At 39.7% G+C, this 14,479-nt stretch overlaps 1 protein-coding gene across 2 annotated transcripts in view; it reads left to right on the forward strand.

The window, feature by feature from the left end:
• Positions 1 to 14,479, forward strand: part of LOC126354477 (ABC transporter G family member 23) — a 303,072-nt gene that overhangs the window by 266,975 nt on the left and 21,618 nt on the right. For both annotated transcript variants that reach the window (XM_050004183.1, XM_050004182.1), the window contains 2 exons: positions 671 to 741; positions 6,836 to 6,924. In XM_050004183.1, coding sequence (XP_049860140.1) covers positions 671 to 741; positions 6,836 to 6,924 — 160 coding nt within the window. The remainder of the gene's footprint in view (positions 1 to 670; positions 742 to 6,835; positions 6,925 to 14,479) is intronic.

Genomic DNA, 14,479 nt, shown 5'->3' on the forward strand with positions numbered 1-14,479 from the left:
TTTCCTGTTCTTCCTCTCAAATAAATTAAACTAAAATAATCCATTTTTGAAAACGTAATTGGATAGATAAAAAATTTACTCACCAAGTGGCAGCAGGAAAACACACATATAAAAGGTATTATGCATGCAAGTTTTCAAAGCCAGTGGCTACTCCTTCTGGCAGAAGGGCTGGAGGGGAAAGAAGAGGTGTAAGGGAAAAGAATTGGTGGTGCTTATTTAATGGGTAGAGTTTGAAAAAGTCACCCAGAACCCGGGGTCAGAGGAGACTTACTGCGTGGGATGAGAAGGAAAGACTCAGATGAGAAGGAAAGACTCTTTCCACCAGTACTTTTCCTTTACCCCTCTTCCTTCTCCTTCAACCCTTCTGCTAGAAAAGGAGCCATTGGCTCCAAAAACTTGTACACGTAATACCTTTTATATATGTCTTTTCCTGCCATTGCCTGGTGAGTAGATTTTTTACCCATCCATTTACATTATGTAACCAAATAAACCGAAAGTTAAGACATCAGGAGCTGTAATCATAGTTTATTGTTTGTCAGCATTGCTCTAGCAGTTACCTGCTTTGTTGAACATGAAAAGTAAATTATTCTCTTCTCTCCATTACTGTTAACTTTATGTAGCATTGTGACTGATGTAAAACTCGTTATAATTGCATTGTCTTGTTTCATAGTTTGAGAAGCCTGTTTATGGTGCAATAATTCCAAACTTCAGAGACTTTGCTGCTCCTGGAGTCCTCTTAACGTAAGTATTATTTGAAAACTTTTTGGGGACTCTTCAATTTGTTACTAAAACTGGATATTTAGAAAAACTACATTTATGTTTCACAAACTGATTTTCATTGTATAACTTATCACTGACTAGATCTCTTTCATTTTCACAAACAAGACTGCTGCACGATGCATGTAAACTGCAACCAGGTTTCATGGTTTTCAACTACACTCCTGGAAATTGAAATAAGAACACCGTGAATTCATTGTCCCAGGAAGGGGAAACTTTATTGACACATTCCTGGGGTCAGATACATCACATGATCACACTGACAGAACCACAGGCACATAGACACAGGCAACAGAGCATGCACAATGTCGGCACTAGTACAGCGTATATCCACCTTTCGCAGCAATGCAGGCTGCTATTCTCCCATGGAGACGATCGTAGAGATGCTGGATGTAGTCCTGTGGAACGGCTTGCCATGCCATTTCCACCTGGCGCCTCAGTTGGACCAGCGTTCGTGCTGGACGTGCAGACCGCGTGAGACGAAGCTTCATCCAGTCTCAAACATGCTCAATGGGGGACAGATCCGGAGATCTTGCTGGCCAGGGTAGTTGACTTACACCTTCTAGAGCACGTTGGATGGCACGGGATACATGCGGACGTGCATTGTCCTGTTGGAACAGCAAGTTCCCTTGCCGGTCTAGGAATGGTAGAACGATGGGTTCGATGACGGTTTGGATGTACTGAGCACTATTCAGTGTCCCCTCGACGATCACCGTAGGTGTACGGCCAGTGTAGGAGATCGCTCCCCACACCATGATGCCGGGTGTTGGCCCTGTGTGCATCGGTCATATGCAGTCCTGATTGTGGCGCTCACCTGCACGGCCCCAAACACGCATACGACCATCATTGGCACCAAGGCAGAAGTGACTCTCATCGCTGAAGATGACACGTCTCCATTCGTCCCTCCATTCACACCTGTTGCGACACCACTGGAGGCGGGCTGCACGATGTTGGGGCGTGAGCGGAAGATGGCCTAACGGTGTGCGGGACCGTAGCCCAGCTTCATGAAGACGGTTGCGAATGGTCCTCGCTGATACCCCAGGAGCAACAGTGTCCCTAATTTGCTGGGAAGTGGCGGTGCGGTCCCCTACGGCACTGCGTAGGATCCTACGGTCTTGGCGTGCATCCGTGCGTCGCTGCGGTCCGGTCCCAGGTCGACGGGCACGTGCACCTTCTGCCGACCACTGGCGACAACATCGATGTACTGTGGAGACCTCACGCCCCACGTGTTGAGCAATTCGGCAGTACGTCCACCCGGCCTCCCGCATGCCCACTATACGCCCTCGCTCAAAGTCCGTCAACTGCACATACAGTTCACGTCCACGCTGTCGTGGCATGCTACCAGTGTTAAAGACTGCGATGGAGCTCCATATGCCACGGCAAACTGGTGACACTGACGGTGGCAGTGCACAAATGCTGCGCAGCTAGCGCCATTCGACGGCCAACACCGCGGTTCCTGGTGTGTCCGCTGTGCCATGCGTGTGATCATTGCTTGTACAGCCCTCTCACGGTGTCCGGAGCAAGTATGGTGGGTCTGACACACCGGTGTCAATGTGTTCTTTTTGCCATTTCCAGGAGTGTATATTTGACATATCATGGGAAAATGTTAAAAGCTGCCTTTATAAATACTTTCCTGCACATTCTAACATTTCTTACTTTGTCATAATAATATGTAGCATAGGTTCATGAGAGATCTTAGAGATCCTCAAGATAACAACAGGCATGATGATAACTTGCGCACTTTAAGCCCCCTGGAAATAATGTGACACGACATAGTGATACGGATAAAAAGTAGCCTATATGAGAAAACTGGTCTGAGCTATGGAGTGGGACTTAGACTGCATGGTGTCTCTCCACTGGTGGCACACAGAATGCACAATATATCTGGTGTTCAGCACAGTTTTTCAAATATTCCTCCCACTGCTGGATAAACACACTCTACATATCAAGAATGTTCTCTGATGGCAGTATTAGGACTGTAATCATTTGGCAGTTCCAGTTGAATAATTTGATGCAAGTACAGGGTGTGAGCTGGGCATTCTAGGTGTGTGATGTCACATTGCGAGTTCTCATCCACCAGGCCAGTCCTGTATGATCAGGAGTTCAACAAGAAGCCAATTTGAATGTCCATCAGATTAACTTCCATTAGGAAAGTGGGTGCACTCAGCAACTGTGATACGATTCATAAAATATAGAGTGCAGCAATCAGTCACCCCTTTTCTTCCAAGGATTTATTTGGCAAATCCAGATTTTGGCTAGTGCCTAGCAATTATGAATGCACTATTTTCTAGTCTCAATACATCTCATTTCCCTGTTGTTTGGGCATCAGTAGGCCTGACACCTGATGTGTGTCAGTTCCCTCACTCCTACTGATGCCCAAACAACAGGCAACTGACATGTATCAAGAATAGAAAATAGTGCATTCATAATGGCTAGGCACTCACTGAAATCTGGATTTGCCAAAAAAAAGGAGGGATGACTGACTACTGCACTCTATAATTTATTTAAAAAAATTGAATAGATAGATACGAACATATTCCCCCCCCATGAACCATGGACCTTGCCGTTGGTGGGGAGGCTTGCGTGCCTCAGCGATACAGATGGCCGTACCGTAGGTGCAACCACAACGGAGGGGTATCTGTTGAGAGGCCAGACAAACGTGTGGTTCCTGAAGAGGGGCAGCAGCCTTTTCAGTAGTTGCAGGGGCAACAGTCTGGATGATTGACTGATCTGGCCTTGCAACATTAACCAAAACGGCCTTGCTGTGCTGGTACTGCGAACGGCTGAAAGCAAGGGGAAACTACAGCCGTAATTTTTCCCGAGGACATGCAGCTTTACTGTATGATTAAATGATGATGGCATCCTCTTGGGTAAAATATTCCGGAGGTAAAATAGTCCCCCATTCGGATCTCCGGGCGGGGACTACTCAGGAGGATGTCGTTATCAGGAGAAAGAAAACTGGCGTTCTTCGGATCGGAGCGTGGAATGTCAGATCCCTTAATCGGGCAGGTAGGTTAGAAAATTTAAAAAGGGAAATGGATAGGTTAAAGTTAGATATAGTGGGAATTAGTGAAGTTCGGTGGCAGGAGGAACAAGACTTCTGGTCAGGTGACTAAAGGGTTATAAACACAAAATCAAATAGGGGTTATGCAGGAGTAGGTTTAATAATGAATAGGAAAATAGGAATGCGGGTAAGCTACTACAAACAGCATAGTGAACGCATTATTGTGGCCAAGATAGATACGAAGCCCACACCTACTACAGTAGTACAAGTTTATATGCCAACTAGCTCTGCAGATGATGAAGAAATTGAAGAAATGTACGATGAAATAAAAGAAATTATTCAGATAGTGAAGGGAGACGAAAATTTAATAGTAATGGGTGACTGGAATTCGAGTGTAGGAAAAGGGAGAGAAGGAAACATAGTAGGTGAATATGGATTGGGGCTAAGAAATGAAAGAGGAAGCCGCCTAGTAGAATTTTGCACAGAGCACAACTTAATCATAGCTAACACTTGGTTTAAGAATCATGAAAGAAGGTTGTATACGTGGAAGAACCCTGGAGATACTAAAAGGTATCAGATAGATTATATAATGGTAAAACAGAGATTTAGGAACCAGGTTTTAAGTTGTAAGACATTTCCAGGGGCAGATGTGGACTCTGACGACAATCTATTGGTTATGACCTGTAGATTAAAACTGAAGAAACTGCAAAAATGTGGGAAATTAAGGAGATGGGACCTGGATAAACTGAAAGAACCAGAGGTTGTACAGAGTTTCAAAGAGAGCATAAGGGAACAATTGACAGGAATAGGGGAAAGAAATACAGTAGAAGAAGAATGGGTAGCTCTGAGGGATGTAGTAGTGAAGGCAGCAGAGGATAAAGTAGGTACAAAGACGAGGGCTGCTAGAAATCCTTGGGTAACAGAAGAAATATTGAATTTAATTGATGAAAGGAGAAAATATAAAAATGCAGTAAATGAAGCAGGCAAAAAGGAATACAAACGTCTCAAAAATGAGATCGACAGGAAGTGCAAAATGGCTAAACAGGGATGGCTAGAGGACAAATGTAAGGATGTAGAAGCTTATCTCACTAGGGGTAAGATAGATACTGCCTACAGGAAAATTAAAGAGACCTGTGGAGAGAAGAGAACCACGTGTATGAATATCAAGAGCTCAGATGGCAGCCCAGTTCTAAGCAAAGAAGGGAAGGCAGAAAGGTGGAAGGAGTATATAGAAGGTTTATACAAGGGCGATGTACTTGAGGACAATATTATGGAAATAGAAGAGGATGTAGATGAAGACGAAATGGGAGATATGATACTGCGTGAAGAGTTTGACAGAGCACTGAAAGACCTGAGTCGAAACAAGGCCCCCGGAGTAGACAACATTCCATTAGAACTACTGACGGCCTTGGGAGAGCCAGTCATGACAAAACTCTACCATCTGGTGAGCAAGATGTATGAGACAGGCGAAATACCCTCAGACTTCAAGAAGAATATAATAATTCCAATCCCAAAGAAAGCAGGTGCTGACAGATGTGAAAATTACCGAACTATCAGTTTAATAAGCCACGGCTGCAAAATACTAACGCGAATTCTTTACAGACGAATGGAAAAACTGGTAGATGCAGACCTCGGGGAGGATCAGTTTGGATTCCGTAGAAATGTTGGAACACGTGAGGCAATACTGACCTTACGACTTATCTTAGAAGAAAGATTAAGAAAAGGCAAACCTACGTTTCTAGCATTTGTAGACTTAGAGAAAGCTTTAGACAGTGTTGACTGGAATACTCTCTTTCAAATTCTGAAGGTGGCAGGGGTAAAATATAGGGAGTGAAAGGCTATTTATAATTTGTACAGAAACCAGATGGCAGTAATAGGAGTTGAGGGGCATGAAAGGGAAGCAGTGGTTGGGAAAGGAGTGAGACAGGGTTGTAGCCTCTCCCCGATGTTATTCAATCTGTATATTGAGCAAGCAGTAAAGGAAACAAAAGAAAAATTTGGAATAGGTATTAAAATTCATGGAGACGAAGTAAAAACTTTGAGGTTCGCCGATGACACTGTAATTCTGTCAGAGACGGCAAAGGACTTGGAAGAGCAGTTGAACGGAATGGACAGTGTCTTGAAAGGAGGATATAAGATGAACATTAACAAAAGCAAAACGAGGATAATGGAATGTAGTCAAATTAAATCGGGTGATGCTGAGGGAATTAGATTAGGAAATGAGACACTTAAAGTAGTAAAGGAGTTTTGCTATTTAGGAAGTAAAATAACTGATGATGGTCGAAGTAGAGAGGATATAAAATGTAGACTGGCAATGGCAAGGAAAGCGTTTCTGAAGAAGAGAAATTTGTTAACATCGAATATAGATTTATGTATCAGGAAGTCGTTTCTGAAAGTATTTGTTTGGAGTGTAGCCATGTATGGAAGTGAAACATGGACGATAACTAGTTTGGACAAGAAGAGAATAGAAGCTTTCGAAATGTGGTGCTACAGAAGAATACTGAAGATAAGGTGGATAGATCACGTAACTAATGAGGAGGTATTGAATAGGATTGGGGAGAAGAGAAGTTTGTGGCACAACTTGACTAGAAGAAGGGATCGGTTGGTAGGACATGTTTTGAGGCATCAAGGGATCACAAATTTAGCATTGGAGGGCAGCGTGGAGGGTAAAAATCGTAGAGGGAGACCGAGAGATGAGTACACTAAGCAGATTCAGAAGGATGTAGGTTGCAGTAGGTACTGGGAGATGAAGCAGCTTGCACAGGATAGAGTAGCATGGAGAGCTGCATCAAACCAGTCTCAGGACTGAAGACAACAACAACAACAACAACGAACATATTTAAAATAACATAAAACATTTGTGCACACCAAGTGGTGGCAGGGGAACACACTCTCCTGCCACCACTTGGCTAGCAGATTCTTTTATCTATCAACTTGATCAACTTGCATTATATATTCAAAAAATGGATTATTTTTGTTGTAAAACATAAGTTGACAAATAATCAAAGTGCACACTCATGCTTACATTTATTTTATTTTTCTTTCTATCCACAGGATCATTTTCTTCCTGTCTGTGGCATTGACATCTGGTGCAATGTTAATTGAGAGAAATGATGGTCTTCTGGAAAGGGGTTTGGTTGCAGGTAAAGATTATATGACATAGGCATATTCTCTATTTCTCCTATGTAGCATATACTGTCTAAGGAAAATGGTGAAATCTTCTCCTCTGTGTAATACATCAGCTTTCATTTTTGGATGATACATAAGAAAGTGAATAATAACACTCATACTGTTTAGAAGAAATGCTGAGTAAATTAGCTGTCCATTTAATATTTCTGATACGTACATTGTAGCAGGTTACAAGGAAGCAAGAACACTGTGAAGAATCGGGATTCTGTAATATGCTGTTTGTCAGACATCATCAAGCAGTTAACAGTCTGTAGTTACATCAATGCAAATTTTCTAAATGGTTCTGATAGGAAGAATGATCAGCAAACATCATTTGGATCTCAGTAATTAACTTTCCAACACAGGCAGCTAAATACATTAGGACGCTAATTGATAATGTTCTCTTTCGAGAAGCTGAAAGCAAGAAAATGACTGTTTACCTAATAACATACAATTAATTAGTGTTGATAAGATAGTGACTTACGCTAGGGATACTCCTCAGTGAAAATCTGTTACAATAATCATTGACCCCGGGACAAATGTTTTTAAGAATAGTCACAAGAGATGACCTGGGATGTAGTTTATAATGAACCAAATACTAACATAAAATGTAATCGGGTCCATGCAAATTCATATCATTATTTGAAAATAGCTTCCCTCATAAGCTAATCAGAAAGGACATTAAACAACCATGTAAAAAACCATGGATCACTAGATGTATCAAAGTGAAAGGAAAAGGGAAATGTATTTGTTCCCAAGAAGAAGTAGAGGCTGTTCAGTAGTTGCACACTAAAAAACTACTTGAAATTACCAAGGGAAATTATTGAAAAACAAGGAACATATATTTAATGTCAGAAATCAGTCATTCTGGCAACAGATTTAAGTCTACATGGAATGTTGTGAAACAAGAGACAGGCGAACCGACTATGAAAAGGATGACATCACTATTGAACTGAATGGAAGGACTATAACTGATGAGTCACAGCTAGTAAATAAATTTAATAATCATTTCTTAAATATGGTAGAAATCATAGGGACAACTAGTTCAAGAGAAAAATTACAGCAGTATGTTAAAAACCCAACTCTTATAAAAGTCATTCATATGAATGTGTCACCTATTTCTCCTTCTAAAATTCTTACATTCTTTCAAAATTGGAAGCTCATCAAGTTTTGATAGTGATTCCAATACAGTACAAAAGGTTTGTTCCCAAATGATGAACCCAATGTCATCTGAAATATGTAATACATCGCTAACTCTAGGTGTATTTCCACAGAGACTGAAATAAGCCATTGTTAAACCCCTGAGAAGATGATATATTCTATAATAGTATCTCACCTGAGTAGCAATAATATGCTCTTTGCATTTCAGAACAGCTGCTCTACTAAGAATGCCATTTACATGCTATCTCACCAAATTTTCTGAGGATTAAATAATAAAATAGTGCCAGTTGGTATTTTTTATGACAAATGTAAGGCATTTGATGATGTGAATCATGGTATTCTCCTAGATAAATTTTATGTTTATAGACTGAAGTGGCAAGTGAAAATGTGTACTGAGGCTGGCAATGGAACTTGAATCTCTGCTTTCTAGGCAGATGTGTTCGCCACTAAGCCACCTTAGCACAGCAGTTCACACAGTTGTATGGATTACCCTGCTGTGCCTCCCTCCTTGATCCAAATTCTCACTACTGCTCCAGTCTACCTTGGGTAAAATATTCCAGAGGTAAAATAGTCCCCCATTTGGATCTCCGAGCAGGGACTACTAAAGAGGACATCATTATCAGGAGAAAGAAAAGTAGCATTCTACGGACCGGAGTGTGGAATGTCAGAGCCCTTAATCGGGCAGGTAGGTTAGAAAATTTAAAAAGGGGAATGTATAGGTTAAAGTTAGATATAGTGGGAATTAGTGAAGTTCGGTGGCAGGAGGAACAAGACTTTTGGTCAGGTGAATACAGGGTTATAAATACAAAATCAAATAGGGGTAATGCAGGAGTAGGTTTAATAATGAATTAAAAAGAATAGGAGTGCGAGTAAGCTACTACAAACAGCATAGTGAACGCATTATTGTGGCCAAGATAGATGCAAAGCCCACGCCTACTACAGTAGTACAAGTTTATATGCCAACTAGCTCTGCAGATGATGAAGAAATTGATGAAATGTATGATGAGATAAAAGGAATTATTCAGGTAGTGAAGGGAGACAAAAATTTAATAGTCATGGGTGACTGGAATTCAACAGTAGGAAAAGGAAGAGAAGGAAACATAGTAGGTGAATATGGATTGGGGCTAAGAAATGAAAGAGGAAGCTGCTGGTAGAATTTTTCACAGAGCATAACTTGATGATAGCTAACACTTGGTTCAAGAATCATGAAAGAAGGTTGTATACATGGAAGAACCCTGGAGATACTAGAAGGTTTCAGATAGATTATATAATGGTAAGACAGAGACTTAGGAACCAGATTTTAAATTGTTATACATTTCCAGGGGCAGATGTCGACTCTGACCACAATCAATTCGTTATGAATTGTAGATTAAAACTGAAGAAACTGCAAAAAGTTGGGAATTTAAGGAGACGGGACATGTATAAACTGAAAGAACAAGAGGTTGTACAGAGTTTCAGGGAGAGCATAAGGGAACAATTGACAGGAATGGGGGAAAGAAATGCAATAGAAGAAGAATGAGGAATGAAATAGTGAAGGCAGCAGAGAATAAATTAGGTAAAAAGACGAGGGCTAGTATAAATCCTTGGGTAACAGAAGAGATACTGAATTTAATTGATGAAAGGAGAAAATACATAAATGCAGCATGTGGAGCAGGCAAAAAGGAATACAAACGTCTCAAAAATGAGATTGACAGGAAGTGCAAAATGGCCAAGTGGGGATGGCTAAAGGACAAATGTAAGGATGTAGAGGTTTATCTCACTAGGTGTAAGATAGATACTGCCTACAGGAAAATTAAAGAGACCTTTGGAGAAAAGAGAACCACTTGCATGAATATCAAGAGCTCAGATGGAAACACAGTTCTAAGCAAAGAAGGGAAAGCAGAAAGGTGGAAGGAGTATATAGAGGGTCTATACAGGGGTGATGTACTTGAGGACAATATTATGGAAATGGAAGAGGATGTAGATAAAGATGATATGGGAGATATGATACTGCATGAGGAGTTTGACAGAGCACTGAAGGACCTAAGTCGAAACAAGGCCCCGGAAGTAGACAACATTCCTTTAGAACTACTGACAGCCTTGGGAGAGCCATTCCTGACAAAACTCTACCATCTGGTGAGCAAGATGTATGAGACAGGTGAAATTCCCTCAGACTTCAAGAAGAATATAATAATTGCAATCCCAAAGAAAGCAAGTGTTGACAGATGTGAAAATTACCGAACTATCAGTTTAATAAGTCACAGCTGCAAAATACTAACGCGAATTCTTTACAGACGAATGGAAAAGCTGGTAGAAGCCTACCTTGGGGAGATCGGTTTGGATCCCGCAGAAATGTTGGAACACGTGAGGCAATACTGACCCTACAACTTAGCTTAGAAGCTAGATTAAGAAAAGGTAAACCTACGTTTCTAGCATTTGTAGGCTTAGAGAAAGCTTTTGACAGTGTTGACTGGAATACTCTCTTTCATATTCTGAAGGTGCCAGGGGTAAAATACAGGGAGCGAAAGGCTATTTACAGTATGTACAGAAACCAGATGGCAGTTATAAGAGTCGAGGGACATGAAAGGGAAGCAGTGGTTGGGAAGGGAGTGAGACAGGGTTGTACCCTCTCCCCAATGCTATTCAATCTGTATATTGAGCCAGCAGTACAGGAAACAAAATAAAAGTTCAGAATATGTATTAAAATCCATGAAGAAGAAATAAAAACTTTGAGGTTCGCCGATGACATTGTAGTTCTGTTAGAGACAGCAAAGGACTTGGAAGAACTGTTGAACGAAATGGACAGTATCTTGAAAGGAGGGTATAAGATGAACATCAACAAAAGCAAAACAAGGATAATGGAATGTAGTCGAATTAAGTCGGGTGATGCTGAGGGAATTAGATTAGGAAATGAGACACTTAAAGGAGTAAAGGAGTTTTGCTATTTGGGGAGCAAAATAATTGATGATGGTCGAAGTAGAGAGGATATAAAATGTAGACTGGCAATGGGAAGGGAAGTGTTTCTGAAGAAGAGAAATTTGTTAACATTAGGTATAGATTTAAGTGTCAGGAAGTCATTTCTAAAAGTATTTGTATGGAGATCACATAACTAATGAGGAGGTATTGAATAGAATTGGGGAGAAGAGGGAGCTTGTGTCACAACTTGACTAGAAGAAGGGATCAGTTGGTAGGACACATTCTGAGGCATAAAGGGATCACCAACTTAGTACTGGAGAGCAGCGTGGAGGGTAAAAATCATAGAGAGAGACCAAGAGATGAATACACTAAGCAGAGTCTGAAGGATGTAGGCTGCAGTTGGTACTGGGAGATGTAGAAACTTGCACAGGTTAGAGTAGCATGGAGTGCTGCATCCAACCAGGCTCCGGACTGAAGACCACAACAACAAGAACAACAATGAGACCAGTAAAGTCTCTGAAATTGTTTCATATCTTTCCTAGATAAACTGAAGGTTTATGGGACTGATTTTACAGTTAACCAATGGATAACATCATATCTAACCAAAAGAATGCAGAAAGCTGCACTTAGTAGTTCAACCAAGGTAGTCCAGGGACATTACTGTGACTGTGGAGCAGTCATGCATGGGGTCCCCCAAGGCTCAATCCTAGGTCCACAATTGTTCCTCATGTATGTAAACAATCTTCCATATAATGTACAAAAAGTAGACATAGTACATTTTGCAGATGACACTATTATTGTAACCAGTCAAAGCATACATATTTGATTTGATTTGATTTTGATTTTTATTGTTGGAGAGACCTCAGAGATTATCTGAGGCATTACAAAAGTCAATATTACACAGTATAAATGTTACATAAATAATTACAAAAACAAGAAAAATATTACACAATATAAATATTCCAAAAGTAATTATAGTACCTTTACACACATACAAAACAGAGAAACTTCTGGTACAAACTAGTATTGCATAGCAAATTTAGCCAATTACAGACTTACTCAGATATAGAAGCATATACAAACTGATCACATAAAGTGTAGTCATAACCATATTCTTTGCCTCTCTTAAAAATTCATCAGTTTTATAAATGCTGAGCCCAAGAATAAGTTCTTTTACTTTTTTTAATTGTTGACTTGGAAGATCAGTGATATTTTGGGGTATGGCATTAAAACATTTTATGGACTTGTATAGGAAGCACTTTTGTGTATTTTTATAGTTACATTGGAAAAAAAACTATGTCCTGCTTGTTTCTAGTGTTATAATTATGCCACATGTCATACTGTTGATAACAGTAATAGTTTTCCTGTAGTATGAATATTGATGGTAGGGTCATAATCTGTAATTTTTTAAGGCTTGGCACACAGTGAGCTCTGTGTGCCAAGCTACATATCAGTCTTATTGCCTTCTTCTGTAGTTTGAAAAAATTAGCTGCCTTGCTTTGATATCTGCACATTATTGTGCCATAGAAAATGTGACTGTAATAAAGCAAAATGAACCACTTTAAGTGCTGACACATTTAGACAAAGATGAAGCTTCCTTAGAGCAAATATTCCTTTGTTAATGTTGCTTCCCACTTTTTCTATATGGCTGCTCCAGGATAATTTTGAATCAATTGGGATTCCAATGAAATTAACAGCATTTGAGCTCTGCTCTCAAATTCAGTGTTATTATTCCACGATGCACACACGTCTTTTTTTTAGGTTGACACAAATGGAATTAGCTTTACACTTTGACAGTGCACTGGTCTGCTTCATATTTCACCTTCTGTGCTGTTTCTGCAGCTATACATACTGCAAGATCATCTGCAAATAAATAAGTCCTAGTTGACAGCCCAACTGTGTTACATAGTAAGCCATTTATATAAGTAATAAATAGACTTGGGCCAAGTACAGAACCTTGTGGGACACCCATACCCACAGGTAAATAATCCCTGATTAATCACCATTAAAAACCACCTTCTGCACTCTGTCACTTAGATAAGTCTTGTCAGTTCCAGAGCACTCCCTGTAAAGCCATAGAATTGCAGTTTGTTCAATAAGATTTCGTGAGACACACTGTCGAAAGCTTTTGATAAATCAAAGAGTTTATTCTGAACCACTAGCTTGCTTTCTAGTTGCTTCACACATTTTGTTAAAAGTGATAAGGCAGATTTAACAGTTCCTAACCATGATCTGAAGCCAAATTGACTATCAGTGAAGATTTTGTTTTCTTCAAAGTATTTTACTATTTGATTATTTAGTATAGCTTCTGACACTTTAGACAAGATTGGCACAATTGAAACAGGCGTACAATTATCACAACTTGAGAGGCTGCCTTTTTTGTGTATTGGAGTGACTTTAACAAATTTTAGTGCCTTTGGGAACTGAGCCTCCAATATACAAGTATTTACTACACGTGTTATCAATTCTGGCAATTGAACTGGATCAAACTTAAACATGGCTGAACTTAAACCACAAACGTCATTACTGAAACTGTTTTTCATTTTTTTTCAATGTATTTGTAACATCCCGGACCTTGACCAGTTTAAAGCTAAATGTATTTTCAGCTTTTGTGGTGTTTCTCAGGTAAAATTGTGGTCAGTGGTTATATTGAAACTGCCAATCACCTTTATTGTTTCTTGCACCTTCTCAGTGAAGATTGTATTTAACTGTGCAGCATTCAGATTACTGCTTTCAGCCTGTGAAGTCATTTTCCTATTGCACTGACTATTAATGATCTTCCAGATTGCACATGTCTCATTTTCAGATGTTAGTATTATATCTTCATTTTTTTACACCTAGCTTCCTTTAAGACATGTCTTAATCTTTACTTTTTCACTGTGAGCATGTTTTTAATTACTTGAGAACCTGTACTTCTATACCAGTCATAATATTGATCACACTCCCTCTTGATCTTCAACACCCTTTCATCCTGGACCTTATTTACTCTAAATGCCTTTTTATTATTTAATAACTTAATGGCCAAGGACATCTTAGCATATACAGAAAGAGTTGATATGAGATCTCCCACCCTTTTATCTATTGCATGTTCTCAATAAACCTGCAACCAATTACTTTTATTTGTATGATACTTAAACATATTTAGATTATCATAATTAACCACTCATACTTTCTTTCCTGCCACGTGGTCTGAGTCAGTGTTACAATTTCTTGTTATATCTGTTCTGAGAAATAGTAGCCAGTTGTCAGATACCAGGTCTTAATTATCTCTGACTTGAGGCGCATTTACTCATTTGATACAACTATATTGTCAATACAGGTACCTTTACCTTTATAATGTGGCCTTGTTATTTCAGTGGTTGTCATATAAAGACCAAAAGAATTTAATAAATTACTTACATATGAGTTATATAGATAGTGGACAACTGAAAATTCAAATTGAAATCTCCGCAGATTATTATCCTACACTTATAC

The sequence above is a fragment of the Schistocerca gregaria genome, chromosome 3 (genome assembly GCF_023897955.1).
Source record: "Schistocerca gregaria isolate iqSchGreg1 chromosome 3, iqSchGreg1.2, whole genome shotgun sequence".
Classification (NCBI taxonomy): domain Eukaryota; kingdom Metazoa; phylum Arthropoda; class Insecta; order Orthoptera; family Acrididae; genus Schistocerca; species Schistocerca gregaria.